Below are 22,083 nucleotides of genomic sequence, written 5' to 3' on the forward strand. Positions count from 1 at the left end.
CATGCCCATGATTATTTATCATGGCTACTACTTAAACACTGAATAATCTGTGCTTATTTATAGCTGTAATGGGCAATTGTTCAATCAGTTGCAAAGTTAAACTTGTTTTCTTTGAGATGTTATGGTCAACTGAGAGGACACTATGTTATACATGTACTAAACAATCAGCCCATTCAGAACAAATTTCAGGAAAATACCAGGGATATCTTGATATGCATTTCTATATACAGTACTCTCCGCATAATTGGATAGGCTCGGGCAGAGCGTTTCTTACCTGATTAAACGGAGTACCCGATTAACAGAAGAACACGTCTCTTTCACAATTGACACACACAATGTGTATTTACATGCATTGTATACTGCACCAAACACCTACACTGTTTGCTTAACACCCGTGCTTGCACAGCACATTATAAATACCATACACTTGCTCAGTCACAAGCAATATAATTTACACTCTTTTTTACGGACAAATATGTCTTCAGAACACTTTGTCGTTTGACTATAGACTCCTCGCTAACACACAGACGTTTTCAGAAATGAACACGTCTCTTTGCGTGCACAAGTCACGTAGAACGTTGGGTTACTTTTCAAGAAGTGACTTGGGAAAAAGAAAATTATATTGAACTGGCCAGATGGTGCATGGCCTGATTTTTGTTGCAAACTTCTCGTATTGTGAGTGTTGTTGCGGAGCAAGGCAGGAGCACAAGTGTGTTCAACTCCTGTCTATGTAGTTGTGAGTGCCATCTTCATTTGTAATGTTCGTTTTCGTGTGGCAAGTCGGTATGTGTACAAGTGTTTGCATGTTTAATTACTCCCAAAATGATCGGTCTTCTTTGCAAATTAAGCAGAAAATGTGATTAGCCGTGAAAGATTTGACATGCATGATTTCTTAAAGTGTTGTATCTGCGATAAAATGTGGGTAGAAATTAGATTACAAGAAATTTTTTTACCCGTTTATGCGGAGAGGCAACCCGATTATCAGGTAATCTTAATGTGCATTGGAACTGACTCTGACAATACTACCCAATTAAACGGAGTACCCGTTTAAGCGATACCCGATTACGCGGAGAGTACTGTACTACTATTTTACATCAGCTCCAAGATGTAATCATCATCATTATCATGTCAGCTCTGAGATGATTTTTTTTTTTTTTTGAGGGAGCACAGATTGTATGGAGTGATATTTTTGCTACATAAATGAAATAACTTCTCAGGATATGATTGTTCTGTTCACAAGCCCGTATAGATCCCCTTCCCCCTTGCCGAATGCACTTGATTCTTAATTCTACCACAAGGTGACAGGTGATTTGCAATGCTGCACACTGGCACTGGTCCAGCGGTCCCTGACCAGTAAAAATCACAGTTAGACCAGTAACTTTTCCAGGAATAGACCAGCAAAAGATTGAAAAACTGAGAACCTACTGGTCTGGCAGACAATTCTGACCAGTAGAAAAAAAAAATGGGGTAGTATGCAGCCCTGTGATTTGTGACTTTTTGTTTTTCACATGAAGAGATGACTAACCACTGTTCATCAGTTGCAATGCTTCCTCATCACTGGGAAGGAGAAACTTGGCCAAGTTGAACCAGTGTGGGGTTGTGAGGTCAGTCCCACAAAAGTTGAATTTCTTGAGATGGCTGATCTGATGAGGAATGCCTGTGTCCTCCAGGAGTAAGATGGCCACCTTTCTTTTGTCTTTTCCCCGGAGTGCAATCTCGATAAGATGCTGACTTCTCATGTGACCTTTTAATGCTGGAGTGAGGACAATGAGCACATGTGCAGAATCTTTGATGGCTTGCGACAAGTGTTTGAGAGGTAGTTTGCCAAGAGGTGTATCCCGCATCGCAAAGTATCCCTTCAAAGAATATAGAGAGCACTCAAGAGCTGGAAGGAGCTTGTACTGCACCCAAGGGGTGTCCGCATCAGCTGTGATGACGAAAAAGTCATATGTGTGGTCAGAATTTTTGGCTGTTTGCGGTGCATTGTGGTCGGGCAAGGGTGAGTCAGGCTGAGTCTTGTTTACTCCTCGTCTGTGCCTCCTCTGCAGTTCACAGAGTCTTTGATAGTTTGACCGCTGGTAGCGTGTTTCTTTTAGTGTCTCAAGCCCCCTTTGAATCAGGGCATCAGTATCGTGGTGTTTGGATGGTTTGTTCACCAAGTACTCCATGATATCAAGAACTTCCTTCTGATACTCCCTTTTCCGAGCCAATTTTCCTAAGATGGAAAATACTTCTGCAGCCTTGTGCTGTGATTCTGTTTCAGTGACCCAAAAGGCCATCTCTGCACAGAGGTTACTTGGAGTGCCTTGTGACTTGTATTCCTCCAGCATGTTGGGAAGGATGTATCTGGATGCCAGGTTTCTGTGGAAGTCATTGTCATAGGTGCTTGTACTAAATGCCATTTTGAATGACTGGATTGCTGACCATCTGTCCTGTTCAAGGAGGCACTTACCCTGCTTTAAGTGGGCATCACTCACTGACCGTCCATCCTGGATTTCAAAGGACTCAGCAAACATTGCCAGGGCCGTGGTGAAGGTAGAGTTCTTCTTGTCATCTGTAGTTCTTGTAGGAACGAGACTGTGATTGATCTCACCGCAGGCAGAGAGAGTCCGTGGATTTGGATTGAAGTTTCCTGCTTTGCTGGAGTCTCGTTGTGCCTTCCGCAAATATTCTTTCTTCAAATTTGGGTCATCAGTTTTTTTGGCCAGACAGTGATACACACGTGCTCTTCTGTCATAGGCAAACCAGGAATCAGAGCTGGCATTGCTCTCAATGGCCTCATTCAAGATGTTCAAGGCATCATCAAACCTTTCATATTTCATGTACAGATTCCCATAGCACCCTTTTATCCAGGGGTTGGAAGGATCAAGCTCAAGAGCTCTTTCATAACACAGAGAGGGATCCTCCCATTCTGCCAAGTAATGTGCGGCAATAAATCTTGGTACAGAGCTTGGGTGAAATCTCTTGTCGCGAGTGAGAGCATTTCCCATGACCCCCCAGGCCTCCATCTTGTGAAGCGGGTGGTCAGCAGAAGACAAACAAAAGTGTAGATGTTCCACAGCCTTGTCCATTGAGCACAGGTACCGTTGATGCTCTATTGAACCTGAACGAAAGTACATGTGGGCCATGCGCTCATAGGCTTGCCCAATACCCAAATGCCAGTCTTCTTTTTCCTCCTTTGAGATGCAGGAACCTGCGTATTGCAGGGCAGTTTCGTAAAGCTCCACTTTTTTCTTCATGTTCTGGTGACCTCTCCAGGTACTTGTGTGGATGTCCCAAAGGGCAGCATAAGCCTGCTCTGCCCAGCATCGAGCATGTACCATTTGCCTTTCACTCAGATCATCCTGTAACTTTTGTGTGACATCCTGTAAGGACTTTTCCCATTCTTTGGACTTTTTGTATTGTTTGAGAAAGCGATAGGCTGTCGCAAGATCATGGATGGCATTTAGATTGGTCGGATCTTCCCTGACTGTCTCTTCCCAACATCCTATGGCCTTGTCTTTCTTCCTCGTGCAGTAATAGAGCAAACCAATAAAGTTACGAACAGCATGCCGAATAGGACGATCTCTGTAGTCTCTCTGTAGGAGTGACAGCTTCCTGTTGAGCTTTCGCTTTGCCTGGGCATTCTGTTCTCTTGTCAAGGATGCAGAGTTAACAGTGAGATCACATTTGAGGAGGCCAGGAACCGGAGGGCTTAATGGTGGTCTACCACTGCCGTGATCTACCGTCAAGTGGGACATCCTTGAGGTTAGACTGGAGAGGAGGTCCAGATCTGTGCATGTGTTGTCTGCTTTTACGGGTGCTGCGCATGCCATGCTGCTTGTCCTGAAATCAAGAAAGACAAAGAAAGAAGCAGTGAATGATAGCAGCCCACACACTACAACCTCCTTTAGGAACAATTTATACATTGGTTTACTCATATACCAGTCTGCAGGGGGATGAACATAGTGTGACAACTGAATGAAAGGGCACAAGTCTGTCATACCTCTTTCAGCGTGCAAGGGAATTGAACACTATGTAATTTCTTATTTTTTATTATTATTGTTCCATTTACGTACCTTCATGTACATGTATGTAATGATCTTTGTATTTCATAATTCACTTTTTCTCTATGTGCCTTGAGCACATTAGTCATGTGGAATTAGTGCATTATAAGTACCCTGTATTACTATTATTGTTGTTATAAGTTGTGCAAAATTTGAGTGAAAAAAAGTGATCAAATACAAGTTCAAAATCTTTTTACATTATGTGATGGTAGTTTATGTGCAAGGTGGAACCTAAAAGGCCCCCACAAAGTCTTTTCACAGTTAAAGGAATGAAACCCAAGTACCATGTAGACTGACTAAATGCAGCAACATGACTACATCACATCAGTGAAAGTTTTAGGAAAATCAGACAATCTGTTCAAAAACAAAAAATTTTTCAAGCTTTTGAGCAGCCATTGCTGGATGAAAACACTACTTCAATTTGTGATATCACATGCATAGTACAATGATCGCAAGAAAATTCGACAAAATTTCACTTTTTATGAAAAGCACACATTCTCTTGACTTTAGCTGACATATTAAGGGTAAAATTATTTTCTGGTATGTAAAGTCAAGTGCTCTTCATTATGATAGAAAAGTGAAAATATGTTGAATTTTCTTAATATTGTTCTTCATATGTGATGTCACAAACTGCAGTACTGTAAAAGTGGATATTTTCGCGCGACTAATTTTTCGCGCTTGGCTGGGCGAGAAGAGTTTCGCGTGTTTTTAATTCCGCGGAATCAAGACATCACGCACAGGAACATATGGCAAGCAAATAATATATTCGCGTGCTTTTATTTTCGCGCTAGTTTCTGGTTGCGCGAAATGCCCGAAAATTTCAACACCGCAAAAATTTCCACTTTTACAGTATTCTTCTAATCCAGTGATGGCTGCATCAAAACTTTCTTAAAAATTCATAACTTTTGAACGGATTGTCTGATTTTCCTCAAACTTTCAATGATGTGTTCTACTATAAACATTCCTGCATTCACTTAATCTACTATATTTCGGTTTTATTCCCCTTTTGTTACCTCTGAGCTTGGTCTAACATAAAGGGCCAACCAACTCTTTGGAAAAACATATCTCAGATTCTTTTCTTCTTCTTTGTCCATGTGATGACATTATGCTGAATTTCACAAAATCTGATCTATCTTATAGACATTGGATTAAAATCCCAGGTCACTTGGAAGTGTGAAAATCAGAATGTTTTCAAATCTATTCACAATTACGTGTTTGATTCTCACCAGTCATCAAATAAATTGATACTTCACTTGTAGTGTTAAATGGATACTTGCAATACACATGAGTAAATAAAAATTGATTATGTAGTCCTGTTACTGGTAAGCATGGCTGTAATTACAAAATCTATTCTTATTTCAAATAGGATTGCAGAGGGAATTCTGGGCTAAGATATATAAGAATATTGATAACATATTAATCGTGAGAATTCATGCTCAAATTCAAAGTGAAGGAAAGACTCACCATCAGCTGTATTACTATAAAAATTTCAATCATGTACGAGTTTCCCTCATGTGTCAATGAATGTGCCAAGTGATCTCAGCAGTCTTCATGGTAGCATACAAAAATTTGCACCAGCTTTCTTTCACAAAGCAGGGGTTCATTTTGCTGTCACAGGGATCAAACTGCCGTGACATTTTAGAGATGATATTTACTCCAGCAAGTCGACTGTCTCAGAAACTCTTCCTCTGTACTCTCCAATGATGCTCACTATTCTAGTTGACAAAATCTTATGTTTTTCTTTAAATGTCAAACTAGATACGCAGCAAAACAATATCACAGGTCGAAAGATGTCAAGATTTTGTGATAGAAAATGACAACAAACAAACTTGGGGAATCCCCACAGAGTTTTTGGGAGAAAAACGACACCAAACCAGTAGGATGCCCTCTAGTGTCTAATGCACGTACACACAAAGTCCTGTGATCTCTCCTTGCTTCAAATAGGGGGACTTCAGGCATGTCCATAACAATGGTGTACTTTTGGGTGATGTTGGGTTATTTCCTTTTTCCAGTGTGCATTAGCTCCCCCCCCCTCCTCCACACACATGATTGTGTTGTTGTTTGTGTGTGTGTGTGTGTGTGTGTGTGTGTGTATGTGTGCGTGTTTAGAATATTCTTTATAATGAGAGATAGCTTTGCCTCAAAATTACTCCAAACAAGCAAGCTATTGACATTTTGGCAAAATGCAAATTTTGGGGTAAACATGCAGCTGAAATACTGGACTGACATCTCTGTACTAACTTGTGAAGGTCAAATAATGATGTTTTTTGACAATTTTTTTGTTTTGTTTTTCACCTATTATGGCCCAATATTGATTGCAAGATACAATAAAAGCCCAAAAGTTCTATTTAACTTTGCTTTTTATATCGTTTCTGTACTTAGTGGTGAACATAATATGTTATTTGGACTTACAAAAATGTGACAGTTTGTTGTTTGTTTGTTTCTGTTCGTTTTGTACCAGCAATGATTATTTGCTGGTTCTTAAACTTTTAATAGTTGGTTTGTGTCCTATCAGTATATTGATCAAATGGTTTTGTTTTGGTATCTGTGGCTCCTGTTAAACTCTTTGTTGTGCAAAGCCAAGATTATAAAGAGTATGTGGAGCATGATACTTGGTTAAAACATTTTAAAACTAAAAAAAAAAAGTTATAGTAGGAAACTTTTCACATACCATTTTACCTCCCAAGCTGTCTTTTACTGATAATCTTATAAATCTGATAAAATCTGATTTAAAAAAGGGGGAAAAAATGCTAAAAAAATCAACATTCTGACCTGTATTCTATGTGGACAAGTTAGATATTCAGTGTTTTCTTTTTCCTCGACAATCATCTTTCTTTTTTGTTTTTAGTCCTTCATATTCTGTCTAATCAGTCCTATTTGAATGCATGCATACACACACACACACACACACACACTCAAATCGAAAATAGATCAAAATTTTTATCTTTTTTTGTAGAGGTATGAACAGGGTTTTGTTTCACAAAGGTATATCTTGTGTTTCCATCAAAATATGAATGATTAAAGTATTGGAGAGACAGAGATATTCTGTCCTGTTTTCCTTACCTCCCCTTCCCCCTCCCCCCCCCCAAAAAAAAAACAACAACAAACAAAAAAACAACAAACAACAAACAACAAAAAACAAAAAACATGTTCCAGTCTGCAAGTAAATTGTTCTGGTCAATACTGTTACTCTTTCACTTCATTTAATTTGTTTGTTTGATTCTTTGTTTATATATGCATTTGGTAGCTAAAAAGAAAATGAATACAAATACATCAGTGGAATGACATACCAATTAATATTGTGAATAAGAATAGTTAAAAGCAATCATTATTTGAACTTCTTAACTTACTAACTGGATGAATTCTCAAAAGTTCATAGTGAACACTTCATATAATATCATGACAAATTCTGTGCATCTTCCAAACACACATCTATTTTGACCCTCCCCACCCCCCCCCCCAGAAAGGAAAAAAGATTTTTATAGACAAAAAAAAAGAAGATTTTTATAGACCTATCCCAGCTGTTATATTCAAATGAGTGTTCTTGTCCCTCTAAAACTTCATATCAAAGTTCATCTGAAGTCCCAAAATATGGAGTCTTGCCAAAGAATGCTTAAAAAAAAGGACTGGGTACAAACATTGTACTGCTCACTTGCACACATCATTTAAAATGGCAGTGCAGCTCCTGCTTTTGGGTTCACTGTTGGACATGGGACACAGTGTAAATGTGATATTTAAATGATTTTCTACATTTCTTTTATCTTTCCTTTTCTTTCTCCTTCTCCATACATCTCTGGTAAGATGTAAAGGAAAGAATATTAAAAGGGTGTAACTTAACCTGTTGAGGACGAGTCCTGAGTATACTCGGGCAGGTGTCTATGGGGAATGCGTGTTGTAGCAAAATCAAACCGTCCTCAACGAGTTAAGAGGGTATGATTAATAACCACATCTTGAAACAACTGTGCAACAGACGTTTAATTTGTTGTGTCCAGTTAAATACAGTAAAAAAAAAATGAATCCAACTTCGATGCAAAAAAAAATCACCCAAATGCAATGATGTTATCCTCTACTTCATTTTTTATTCAGGAATATGCAAATTTCAAAGCATAATCACAAAACTGCTATCCTCAAAAGCTTCAGGTATGTATCTGTGTAAACACATGCAGGATTTAAAAAAAAAATAAGTTTAATCTTTTAAAGCTACAAACCTAACCAGGCAATTATCATGGCCTGAATGATCTGGTGAGACTTTCAAGATCCAAGTGCATAAATGCATTCCAATCATTAAATGCTTTCCCCCACCAACTACAATGTACAGTTGTATGCAAAAAAAGAAAAAGAAAAAAAGACTACGAAATATGAACATAGACATACTCAGCAATCTACTGTGGTGCATACAACCTAACAACTACCTAAAATGTGTTACCTGCTTCCATCTACCATTGCTTCTGTTATTATTCTATTTTATTGTTTTGGAATAACATGAATAAATTGTTTATATCTTGGAAAGAACATATACAACTGCCAATTAACTTTTTACAACATTTTGAGACTGGAAATGTGTTTGTTTTCACACTTTACTCTTAATATTTCTAAGTCATGGCCAATTTGCTAGACTGTAATTCTAAGTCAATCTTCAGCATGGGGTCCTGAAATGGGCATTCATATTGTAACACCATTGTAGTTAAATGCAAGGAGTTGAAATCTTTGTTTTCACACATGAAAAGCCCCCAGGGTGTAGGTGTTTGCACAGTAAATGCTATGTGCACAAGGTTCACATGTACAATGCATTCACCGAGTATCATTTACCTACAAGGAAGTACATGGCCGCATACTGACAGAAATGCCATTTGCTAGCAGGAAACATACAGAACACGGAATGAATATGAAGTACACATGGTATCATATTGCGATACATCTATAGAGTTTCATATGCAGCAGTGAGAAATATCCCATGTAAATGAATGAATGAAATGCAAGGTGTGCATTTGGCATTTTCTGACATGAATATCTACAGTGCAACTCCTATGTATTTATACAAAGTCAGATCTACAAAGGGTAAGAATAGAGAGAGGAAGACCGAAATGTCTGTTGTCCTCTGATTGCAATAGATCACAATTTACATTGTAATGTTATTTCTACACTTATTTAAGGAGAGTAGCAGACAGTAATACCAAAAAAATTAATCAAAATGGTATATACATGTAAGACATAAAAGACATAAATGTATGTTTAGCTTGCTGACTTTAATATACAAAAAAAAAGATTGTCACCTCCTTGTTTTTGTTTATTAGTTTTCTCTGTCTTGTACATTTGTATACATACATAAATTGTACCATTTTCTGTAATTTTGCAATGTATCTACTTCACATTGACTACATAGGTGATATACAGGTAGCATGTTACAAATAACTACTAGTAGCTACTAGATATCATTAACATTAGACACAACTTAGATTTCACAGGATTTATATCCTTTATAAAAATTGCTATGAAGCAATCAACATCTTATAAAAAAAAACAATCAAAAGAAAAAACAAGTGCATTGTGATCATGATAAAAATCAGTACCGGTAGTGTAAACAGTGATTATATGAAAAATGTTATTGATAATTATGATAATGATGTTATAATATGTGAGCTTGAAGTTGTAATAACTGTATCAAGCTATTTATAGTTCGCAGTTCTGCCACTCCCCCTCTTTATTTCCCTGATATGCATATAGCTGAATACATAGTACATGATTCTGGCAGCAAAACTTCCTTTTGGTTAGTTCCTTGTTTGCCAACAGCAATCACTTTCATTTCTCTTTCTTCCCAATGCCTATACCCCCCCCCCCCTTCAACCATACATTGTATACAATCTCACAAAACACACATATATTATACCTACATACACACTAAAACAACAACAACAACAAAACAAAAGAGATATACCCAGAAGAAATAAAGTTCCTCCGTGGGATCAGTGCAGATTGGATTAAGGTAAAATGTGCTTCCTACATGTATACAACATCTGTAACCTATTTGTACAGATGTTTGTATTTGTGTTTTTTTTTTCTATTGACCAATTGTTATGTGTGAGCACAAACGTATAGAGAGAGAGAGAGAGAGAAATAAAAAGAAACATACTTACAAGTATGTAAAGATGAATGAAGATTGTGAGCAAAATTGTTCAGACTATCTTAACTCTATTTTGTTAATGCTGCATGCCTCAGAGTTTTATGGTAGTCATGCTCTATTCAGTTTCTAAATACCTATTGGCTATTAACTTCAAGGTATGTGCAATAATCAAGTAAAGATTCATAGATTCAGAAGTTGGTATGTGTTGAGACAAAGTTAGTAATTAACGACAGGAGGTAAGTTACGTTGTTTTGAATGTAAAGTTTTCATCTGTCTTCAAAATCTAGTACTGTCTAATTCAATAAAGTATGCATTTTATTAAAATAGTGCAGAAAGTTTCAAAATGCTGTGGGATATCATCTCAGGTATATATTTTAAGTAATTAGCAATACAAGAAAAAAAGAGATAAACTCATTTTCAATCGACTAAAAGAATTACTAGTACTGGGAACAATGAACATCAAATAATTCCCCACAAACAGGTAAAACAATGACTTCTGACAAAAATCAAGCTTCAATTCAGTATGTAAAGGCATCAGTCAAACACACTCTGGTTCAATTCTCATTCATAACATGTTATAATGGAGAAAATAATTATCCTCTTGTCTGTCTTAAAAGATGATAATTATCAGGATGTGTGAGTTTATTGGAAGCTGTGAGAAATAATTTTGTCTTCAAAACACTGATCGTGTTGATGAGTTCAGATATTTATATGAAGTATTGATGTAGTTTTTTGTTTTATTTCTTATGATCAACCTACTATGCGGCCAAAGACTACATCTTGGTGATGTAAAAAAGATGATTTTGCTTGATAAAATTTATACCAAAAAAAAAAAAAAGGCATTCTTACATGCCAAAAATAAGACAACATGCTGTATCAATACAGGCACTGAAATTGTAGCTGAGATCGGCTGATGTAATTCTCAAGTGAGTAAATTGTTTTTTCAAGGCATAATGTGCTGTGCCAATTTGGGAATGTTTGGCCACACACTGAAGTCAAATTTGCGATATCTGTGCAACAGACTGGGCACTTCTGCGACTTGCCGCTGGATGACAATGATATCTTTCCTCTCAAATCCTTGTGACATCTTTATCAAGTGCATACATTCAAGACTCATGTTGGGGGTGAGTACAATGAGAATATAGGCACTCTGAGTCAATGCTGATGTCCATTCCTGTAGCCTCCCTGTTCCACGTCGGAAGTCCCTCTTGTCAAAGCAACCCTTTAGGCCGTAGAAGGGGCACTCAAGACCAGATAGGAGAGAGAACTCTACCCAACCTTCCACTGTGTAGTCACCTGTATCGTAGATGATATAGAAATCATATTCCACACCCTCAGCGAGAGGGTGTTCAGGAGGTGGGTGGTGATCCCTAGGGGATGCAGCCATCGGACTCTTTGGTACCACTGGACAATTGTTGATGTTCTGTTTATTCTCTTGAATGAGGTTCTTCAGTCTTGATTCAAACTTTGTGCAGTTCTGCTTCTGTAAGCTGTATTTGAATTTGCGATTGTTCAACATGTTGCTGAAGTCCTCCAGTGCAGGTTGAATCATTTCTTCATAGAGACACATCTCATCCCTGGGCAGAGGAGTCTGGCAGACCAAGCATTCCATGACATCAAGCACTTCAGAAGCATTGTCCCAAAGAAGCATTTTGAAGTAAGAGCATGCTGGCTGACAGTGATGGTAGATATATGTGAACCAGAATGCAAGCTCCTTTAGCAGATAGCCAGGGTTTTTCTCATTTGCAAAGTTCTGAAGCATGGCACACAGGAGCTGTGAGGCTATATGGACTTTGTAACCCCCTTTTTTGTCTCGGGCTGTTTCGAAAGCAACTTTGTAAGTCTCTATCGCTGAAGGGAGATCCTGTTCATCATCCATGAGAAAGTCTGCCCATTTCAGATGAGTATATGACATGGATTGGCTGATGTTGCATGCTGAAGCTTCATAAAATCTCTGTAGGGCAGTGTTTCTGAGCGCCTTTGCATCTTTTTCCGATGTGTCTGGGTGCTTAGCTAGTAGGTGAAGCACTTCTCCATTCAAAGTGAGAAAAGCGGGGCTGAAGTTGTACTCCACTGCCCTGCTTGAGTCTTGCCTGGCCGATTGTAGTAATTTGTATGAATCTTTGGGTGGTGGTGTGCATTGTGCCTCCTTCATGTTTATCTTGGCTTTGTGATAGAGGGCATTCCAGCACGATCTTTTTATGTGGTTATCCTCCCCTGGCTTGTCAGCAGCTGCTATGGCATCATTCAGGTATTTGAGTGCTTTATCATTGCTTTTCTTTTTTGACCAGTAGATTCCTCTTTGACTTAAAATCCATATATTATCAGGGTCTAGCTTAAGAGCATTTTCGTAGCTCAGAGATGGATCATTCCATTCCCTTTTGTACTTTTCAGCTAAAATTTTTGGGAGAGTAACCTCATATTGTATGCTTCCCTCATTTCTGTCAAATGTATTGCCCATGAAATAGTACACCTCTGCCCGAAACACATCGTTTTGCTCACACTTTTGCAGGACATCATCAAGTATTTCAATGGCTTTCTCAATGGCCTTCAACTGCTTAGTGTGCTGTCCAATACGAAGGAATTCGTCAGCGAGTCTCTCGTGGGCCTTTGCTGTATAAAGGAGCCAGCTTCTGCCTTCCCGTTGGTGGCGCTCTTCATCATAGAGCTTTCCAGCCAAGTGCAGCCCTTCCTCATAGCTCTCCACCTGTTTCTTGCGCCCCTCTACCCCCATCCCGGATTCTGTGGGGAGGTCCCTGAATTGGGCATAGGCCTGCTCCAGCTGACAGCGAGCCATCATCAGCCGCCTGTCTTCGTCTGAAGCATTCTCCTGGAGTTCCTTGATTTTGCGCTCATACTCAATCGCCTCTTTGTTGTTATGAAGTTTCCTGTATGCTGTTGCCAGGTCCTGCAGGGCATTGAGATTCTGGGGGTCACACTCCACTGTTTGCAGCCATAGCTGCATTGCCTTACCTATTTTGAAGGAACGGTAGTACATCAGTCCTAGGGATGCAAAGACCATATAGTCACAAAATCATACTGGAAAAAATGTTTGATGTCATCTTAACATGATAATTTAATATCTTCTGAAACGGGTATTACTTGCATTTGCATATATCATAGGAACACAGCATCACACTGACGCTGTAAACACTTAAGCAGAATTGAGTTGGTGTGGAAAAAGTATTCACGTATCCTTTTGTTAGGCTGAACATGATCATTTTTCCTGTATCCAAATTTTTCATTATATGGGTGTGTATCTCGCATCCTCTCAATTTGAAAGGATATCTTTCTTTAATAATAGATGCCAGTAATAGAGCTGAAGGTTAACCCCAGTCTCTCATGAGGTTCATCAACAAGCACCTACATACATGTATTATCAAAGGTTCCATGACATTTGCACCATCGACAATTGCTCCCATGAAAAATTTGCATGCCACGCCAAACATAAATTCTACCTGCAAACATTATCCTAACCTTGATCCTGATCCTCACATCAAACTAAACCTATAAAAAAGTATCACAACCCTAACCCTAAGTCCTTGGAGAAAATAAGACAGATGTCCTTCAGACATTTTAACATCCCCAAACATCCCAAATCATCGCAAGAACATGGACAGATTATGCGCTCGAGTCCTCTCATATCGCATTGCCACATAAATAGGTCCATACACAGCCGTCGATATGACTAGATAGACATGCATTGTTTCGAGTCATTGGCTGAGCAACGAATGATATTGAACACTCAAAAATTGTTCACACACAGTACACACACAAAGAGAGAGAGTGTGGGGAAGAGAGCAACCCAATCGCAATGCGCTATCACTTTTTACCTTGGGCCCGGTACAGTATTAGGTAATGTAGCTGTCTGTTACTGAGTGTAACGATGAAAAGGTTGCAGTATACACATTACTACATGTGGTACTACAATGGGCTACATCAGTACTTGTGTATGTATATGTACGTGTATAAAGCATTGAGTCTCCCGTATACGGCCAAATCCCTTATCCGGATGAGCCCCAGTCCCGACTTGTCCGGATACGAGAGGTTCAACTGTACTCAGATTTGAAGTGCATGCATAACACTTGTTGAAAGGTAGTTTCTGTAGAAAGAACTCGTCTCACACCACATGAGATCTGTTTCATACTTCTTTCTCATCTTTGCTCACCTGTAACATTCCTCACTGCATTCAGGAACTGCAGACTGTGGACCTTCTTGTTCAGAATGTAGAACATGTCTGATATTGTCCGCTGTAGTTGTTTCTCCTCCACTAGGGTGATCTGGCCCTTGTTGATGGCCAGCTCCCGGAGTTTGAGAAGACCTGGGACTGGGAGTTGCTTGGTAGGTGTTGTTGGTTCTGGACCCACAGGTCCAGGGTTGGCTTCTTGGTCTTCCATGAGAAAGCTGGTTATGATAGTTCTGCAGCAGAGAATAGATCAATGTCATTTGTCTCAAGATTCATTTTTTTTTCACATACCAGTACAAGAAATCTGAGAGTCACCACCAGTGAATACATACATACACACATCACTCCCGTCACATAGGAACATGTTTATAACAAAAATCTTGTTGCAATGAAGGAAAAATTCAGGTCCCAAAATTATGACCAAGTGTAAATACATGCAGAAATTATTGTGGTACATTATTTGCTGTATTTCGCACTACTTCTGGATAGCACAAATTCTAAAACTGGTGAAAATATCTTCACAATTAACTCTGCACATTTTGAAGGGTTAACATTATTGCTTAGCACAATTTCAAGAACCTGCAAATATATATTTTTAGCTGCTCAGTATGATAATGTGCTTTGTTTGTTCAGCTATAATGAATTTTTAATGAAAAGACAAAAACTGATGGTCCCAAGAACTTCTTTATAACAGGAGTTGCCTGTACTTACATTTGTTTAATGCATATGTTACTGAATGGCTATGGGAATATATGTATTGTCATGTAATGCTTTATACTTGCTGAGGGTTACAAGCCCAGAGAATTAAGGGCCACCATGAGAGCATAATGTGCCTCATATTTCAGCCTGGTGAGTTGTGGTGAAAAGTAAGAAGGTGACAGTGTATCGTTGTCCTAAAGTGGCAGCCAATACGCCTTCATGATCTATCTATCAAGGAGTTACATAATCATGAGATTGGATGCCTTTTGACAGAAGACATATGATGAGTTGATGGCAGATGATACTTATAAAACTGCCTGATAATGTTTGATGGCATGTAATGATAAAACAGGTTATCTCCTCCCATTACAGCAAATGCAGATACGACAAGAATCCGCTTTTAACCCGTTGAGGACGGGCTAATTTTGCTACAACATGCATTTCCCATAGACCCCTGCCCGAGTATACTAGGGACTCATCCTCAACAGGTTAACAAAAAATCACCGAATGAGGGCGTGAGCGTGGTGTGACGCGAATTTGTGAGCTCTTCCCTTAGCCACAGTTTCTTCATTAAAATTTCACATTTTGTTCGCGGATGTTATATGTTTATTGCACTTATGTCTGCACTTTGCTTTCATCTGGAGTTCTTGTGAGCAAACACCTTGATTCCGTCACTGTTATATCATTTATTGAACTTTTATACTCCGTGCTTGTTGTGAGGGTGCAAGGCATCTACTGTTGTTACGCATACGGACCTCGAGACGTGCAACGTTCTACATAGGCCTACATGATTGTATGTGTCACCGTATAGACTGGTTGAATTCGGTAAGCGGAACTTACGAACCTATGATCTCATAATGTGACGCTGAGACTCTGAACAGCATGGCCTATTTGTAAGCCTTTTATGAATGCACCACATATTTAGCTGCAATGATCGGAACGCATATATTTTAACATTTTACTTTGTTTTATCAGTGTTCTGTTCTCTCTGATCACGTACACCGAATAATGAGTTAACTTTTGCCATTAATCGTGAATCAACGACTCTCTCGGAATCACCTTAATTTCATAACCTCGCCCCACCGTTTATCAACTTCATAACTTGGCATATTGAGTTATATTTTCCATCTACTCGTCCAAATATTGCGTGTGTTTGACTCTGACACAACTTGCATCGTACGTGCTTTTCTGAATATGGCGCCATCCTCCTCACGTGATTCGATTGCACCAATTGTCAACGAGGCCATTCAGCGCTACATAAAAGGATCGATGTTTATCGACACTATCCGGACAGCAGTCAAAGAAGCTGTCCATGAAGAACTGAATGACATCATTCATCGAATTGAGACCAGTGAAGCAAAAATAATGGATCTGGAATGTCGAGTTGATGCACGGGACAAGGAGATCGCCAAGTTGAAGTCAGTCATCGACAAACAGCAAAACACACTGGACACGGTTCATCGGGCAATCAACACCCAAGAGCAATACTCCCGGCGCAATTGTCTGCGGTTCCATGGTGTCAGCGAATTAGAAGGGGAGGATACAGATGCGCTGATCTGCCAAATCGCGAAAGAAAAGCTCAACATACCCCTCTCGAAAGATGACATCGAGCGATCGCACAGACTGTCTTCGAAAAAAGATCTCGATCAGCCCCAGTCAGGAAACGCAAGAGTGACCAGGAACAACAAGCCTCGCGAGAAACGTCCGCGTGTCATCATCGTTAAGTTCGTCTCCTATCGCGTACGCAAATTGGTCCTCTCCAGACGTCGCGTTCTCAAAGGGACGAAGATGGGGATCGAAGAGGACCTCACGAAGACCAACGCCGAACTACTCAAAAAAACGAAAGAGTGTTCGAAGGTTCTTGCAGCGTGGCCTTCGGACGGCAGAATCCTTGCTCTAGTCCCAGCCAGTGGGGGAAGAACAATGAAACGTTTAATCACTAGAGAGAGTGACTTAGATTTTATATGACATTCGACCTACTTCCTATAACGAATTGTTTCCAAATATGCTCACTTACATGATTTTTCCCGGTGGCATTATTGATTATAAACATGTTTCAAGTACTCTTTAAATGCAATAATGGTGCTTTCTCATGTTTTTGTGTGAGTGAATTTTCACTAGTTTCCCGTAGATTTTACTGTTCATAGTTGTTTGTTGTTTGTTCTTTTTCTTTTTCTTTCTTTTTTTTTCTTTTGTAATGGGAATAGCTTATCCTTGTGTAGGTTGTACTAAGCCTGTCAAAAGTAACCAAAGAGGTCTACAATGTACGCTTTGTAGTCATTGGGTTCATGCCTCATGTGCTGGTATTAGCATAAGGGAATACGATAATCCTAACCATAAATTTATTGATTGGATGTGTTCAAAATGTATTTTCTCCTTCCTTCCTGTAAATGTGATTGAAAAGCAAGAAGAGGAACAAATAATCAGAAATAACTTATCATTACATACGAATTTGTCCACTACTACTGGAATTTCATTTTTTTCAGAAAGTCTGGAATTTGATGAATTCAAACAAAAAGGGCTTAAATTATTGCATCTGAATGTACGAAGTTTACTCCGAAATATTTGCGAAATCAGACATCTACTTAGGCAGAATGATATTCATATACTTTCTGTAAATGAAACCTGGTTAGATGATTCTATTTTGACCAATGAAATTGACATAGATGGTTTTCAAATAGTTCGGAAAGACAGGAACAGAAATGGAGGTGGAACTGCTATATATATCAGAAACAACTTACATTTTGAATTGCTAGATCACGATTCATTAAACTACTTGGAAGCCCTACCAATTTCAATATATCCAAATAAATGTGCGAAACCGTTCATATTTTTATCATGGTATAGGCCTCCAAATAGTAAATCTGATACTCTTGATTATTATGAAGAACTGATTTCCTTCTTAGATGGCTTTAATCATAACATTATTGTTATGGGTGACCTCAACTGTGATTTAATGAAACACCCTCTTAACAGTGACACGAAGCGTCTTAATCTGATCAATGAGACATATTCCTTAATTCAATTAAACACAACCAAGTTTACAAGAGTTTGTCAAAATTCCAAGAGCCTGATTGATCATATGATTTGTAACTCAAAGGAGATGATCAAGTCGCATGGTGTTCTCTGTACAGGGATTAGTGACCACTATTTGTGTTATGTGATCTGGAAATCTAACCATGAGCATAAAACTCCTCGTATAGTTACTTACAGGAAACTAAATAATCTTTCTATAGACACATATTTGGAGGATTTAACCTCTCAAGATTGGCAATTGGTGTATGATTGCACGTGCCTAGATGATGCAGTTGAAGTTTGGCAAAATCTTTTATTAGAGGTTGTAAATCGACATATGCCCTGCCGCCAAAAACGTGTAAAAAGTAAACCGTCCCCTTGGATGACTTCCGATATTTTAAGATTAATAAAGGAACGAGATAAATTAAAAGCAAAAGCTCATAAAGCCAAATGGAATTTTGTAAATGAAGATGATTTAACAATAAAAAATGATAAACAAATTTGTTATGATAACTTATGGAAGGAATACAGAACAATGAGAAACAGTGTAACAACCAAAATCAGGAAGGCAAGGCGAAGTTTTTACAGTAACAAATTATCTGCCGCTGAAAACTCCAACCAAATTTGGAATATTTTAAAAGATGTTATGCCAAACAAAACGTCATCACAAGCTGGCCGTTCCAATTTAAATACTGTATCTCATGCAAATCAATTTAATGATTATTTTGCAAATGTTGGGTCAGAGTTAGCGTCAAAAATACCCCAAGTATCACGTGATGCCAATCAAATTTCTTGTAAGAGTACTGAATCTATTTTCGACTTTGTACCAGTAACCGAGGATGAAGTGCTTAAAACATTAATGGGCATGAAGAATAAGAAATCTGTGGGCCTAGATGGTATCTCTATGCACATATTGAAAATGTCCACCCCTGTCATAATTCCTTCGCTTACACATCTCTTCAACAAATCCTTAGCCCAAGGTGTTTTTCCCTCTCAGTGGAAAATGACCACACTCATTCCTTTATTCAAGTCTGGTGATAAATCTTGTCCTACAAATTACCGCCCCATTGCGATTTTACCCTGTGTTTCAAAAGTTCTTGAAAAAATAATACAAAAGCAGCTTACAAGTTATTTAAAAACAAACGATTTGCTATCTACAGCACAGTCAGGCTTTCGAGATAAACATTCTACCACCACTGCTTTAATAAAAGTTACGGATGACTGGTTGCTCGCCATCGACAGAGGTCTTTACACAGGGGCAATCTTCATTGATTTGAAGAAAGCGTTCGACACGGTGGATCCTTTCATTATGTTGCAAAAGCTAAAGCAAATGGGGTTTTCTGATGCTTGTCTTGCTTGGTTTAGAAGCTATTTAACAAATCGAAAAGTTGGAACACTTTTAAATTCTGTTATGTCAAATGTTTTAGATATACATCATGGTGTCCCACAGGGCTCTATCCTGGGGCCAGTTCTGTTTGTGATTTATATTAATGATATTGTCAGTCAAGTAAAGAATTGTCGCATTCACTTGTATGCAGACGATACAGTGTTATATTTTTCACATAATGACCCCAGCCATATTGAAAACGTTCTAAACAATGATCTTAAAAGACTGTATGATTGGATGTGTCTTAACAAACTTAGTTTAAATTTTCAAAAGACTGAGAGTTTTTTGATTGGCTCTCGCTCCTTATTATCACGCCGCAATGCCCTTCACATAAAGTTATGTGGGCAGGTGATCAAACACAAAGAAACAGTTAAGTACCTTGGAGTTACACTTGACCAGCAATTAAAGTGGAATGTTCACATCAATGTATTATTTGGTAAAGCTGGTAAACTTGTAAAATATTTTGGTCGACTTCGTCATATTCTTAATGAAACATGCTTAAAATTATTATATAATTCTCTTATACTTCCTCTGTTTGACTATGCCGATTTGATTTATGACTCAGCCTCGCTGAAATATACTTCGCGATTACAAAAGTTACAAAATAGGGCGGGTAGGATAATTCTTGGGATAAATCCATATAAGCATGTATCAAATCATGAAATTCATCAAATTTTAAACTGGGATTCTTTAATCGTAAGGCGCAAAAAGCATTTAAATTCCATGGTTTTCAAATGTCTCCATAACTACAGTGCCCCATATCTTAAAGAATTATTTAACTTTATGTCCCGAAATTACTCTCTCCGCTCAAATGGTACCCTTTCACTGCCAAAACCCAAGACCGAATATTGTCGAAGAATGTTTTCGTACAGAGGAGCTTCCAGTTATAATGAATTACCTTCAGAGCCCAAGTGCTGTTTAAATGTAACCAGTTTTAATAAAATGATTAATGATGTTATTCTGAAATATTTTTGATTTAAATGTGGCATAGAATAAACTGCATTTGTTATATGTATTTTTTGTAGAATGTTCATATCAAGATAAATATCAAGTTGATAAAATAGGATGGGTGGGTGGGGTGTTACTTAATTTTTGCTCATTTTTTTTTTCTTAGATATTGTTTAAAACTTAAAGTAATGTTTGTTTTTTGTTTTTCGCATTTGATGTTTTCTATTGTATTTATAATTTACTTTGTTCCTGGACCCCTCGGTAGAACAGCTGTGTCGTGTAAGCACAGCTGAGTAGGGCAATCCAGCCGTATTTTAATATCATTCTATTGACTGTACGATTATTGTTTTGTCGTTGTTTTTATACGGAAAATGAATAAAACAAAACAAAACAAACAAGATAAGTCATCATGTCCCGACTCACCTTTGCATTTTAACCTATGGGAATTTAACATTTCTTTCATTGCAAGATGGATTTTTTTTTTTTTCGGGGGGGGGGGGGGGGGGGGGGACAAACAAAGAACCACAAAGAAGAGTTTGTGTGGATGTAACAAGGAAAGGTTCCAAACCAAATAACTGGCAAAGTCATGTGCCATGTCAATCCAGCATACTACTTTTGAATAGCCATTCTCTATGCTCTTCCTTTTTCTTGTTGCATACTTTCAGTACATGACTAACCCAGTGATGAGTGTCCAGGATTGTAATAATTGCTTTTTTGATATCAAACTCCTTGCCAGAAAACACTTAGCTCTCAAGCAATGGAACTGCAGAGTTTTCTTAACCCATTCTATAACAGCCTGAGATATATGCACAATGTGAACGGCACTTACCTGCGCCTCCCTGATGCACCAAGTAGGCCCTATAGAATACGTTGTTGAAAACCGACTCAAAAAGATCAAACTGAACAATGTGCTTGAAATTACGTCTTTTTCACAGTCATTTCTTCGGCATGATGAAAATGTACATATCTGGATGCAATGATGTGCCAAAAAAATTAGTGAGTGCAAACACTCTTGTGGGAAGAGGTTTTATTGCTGGTGGTTTCACAGATGACTGGCTCTTTCGAATGCTAGTCATCACTTCTTTCTTTTCTTTTTTTTGAATATGTTAATGATGATTGAAAAGATAGTGCAAAGGTCAGCATTATCACAAGCCAAAAGTGCCACCCTTCAAATCATTATCTGCACTGGGTGAAAAACCCAAAGTGAATCTTGGTACAACATGAAAAAATATGGATCAGGGTAACAACCCAAAATTACATGAAAGATGGCCAAATATTGAGAGAAATACCTTTGCAGTCTAGGAACATAAAGAACATTTTTTTTAATGTAAAAGAACACATCTCTGCTTCGACAGGCGGGGAAACCCAATGTTAGTCTTTACACGAGATGTGATATATTAAAGGTATATGGTTCAGGATGATAATCACTGAATGCATGAAATTAGATGATCCAAATAATGGCAGAAAATACATTTGCTGCCTAGAAACATGCAGACATGCTTGAATGTAAAGGTACCAGAGAGATTCTATACAATATCTCTGAAATTTACACAACTCTGCATCTACAGGTGGGGGAACCCAAAGTTAGTCTTGGTACAAGATGTAAAGATATGTGTAGGTCAGGATAACAAACCCCAACTGCATGGGAGTAGATGGCCAAATAGTGACAGAAATTTTTTTT

The 22,083-nt window shown here is 38.4% G+C and overlaps 2 protein-coding genes across 2 annotated transcripts; both read right to left on the reverse strand.

Moving 5' to 3' along the window:
- Positions 1-1,520: 1,520 nt before the first annotated feature.
- LOC139709033 (tetratricopeptide repeat protein 22-like) lies at positions 1,521-3,820 on the reverse strand. Its single transcript, XM_071621000.1, has one exon. It carries the CDS (start codon positions 3,813-3,815, stop codon positions 1,521-1,523), a length of 2,295 nt encoding a protein of 764 aa, XP_071477101.1. The 5' UTR covers positions 3,816-3,820.
- Positions 3,821-11,110: 7,290 nt separating this feature from the next.
- Positions 11,111-21,411, reverse strand: LOC139709034 (uncharacterized). The gene is made up of 3 exons (XM_071621001.1): positions 21,232-21,411; positions 14,336-14,586; positions 11,111-13,170 (listed from the first exon to the last, which is right to left on the reverse strand). Exons 2-3 carry the CDS (start codon positions 14,562-14,564, stop codon positions 11,111-11,113), a joined length of 2,289 nt encoding a protein of 762 aa, XP_071477102.1. The 5' UTR covers positions 14,565-14,586; positions 21,232-21,411.
- Between the last annotated feature and the right edge of the window lie 672 nt (positions 21,412-22,083).

This window comes from Diadema antillarum, unplaced genomic scaffold, assembly GCF_040938485.1.
Source record: "Diadema antillarum isolate AM-2024a unplaced genomic scaffold, OU_Dant_1.0 seq00001400_RagTag, whole genome shotgun sequence".
In the NCBI taxonomy this organism is placed as follows: domain Eukaryota; kingdom Metazoa; phylum Echinodermata; class Echinoidea; order Diadematoida; family Diadematidae; genus Diadema; species Diadema antillarum.

Excerpts from the sequence above, each read along its gene's own strand:
- LOC139709033 (XM_071621000.1), bottom strand. The coding sequence starts at position 3,815 with ATGGCATGCGCAGCACCCGTAAAAGCAGACAACACATGCACAGATCTG.
- LOC139709034 (XM_071621001.1), bottom strand. The coding sequence starts at position 14,564 with ATGGAAGACCAAGAAGCCAACCCTGGACCTGTGGGTCCAGAACCAACA. Across the intron at positions 13,171-14,335 it reads TGCAGTGAGGAATGTTACAG|GACTGATGTACTACCGTTCC; the intron begins GTGAGCAAAGAT and ends TTGCATCCCTAG.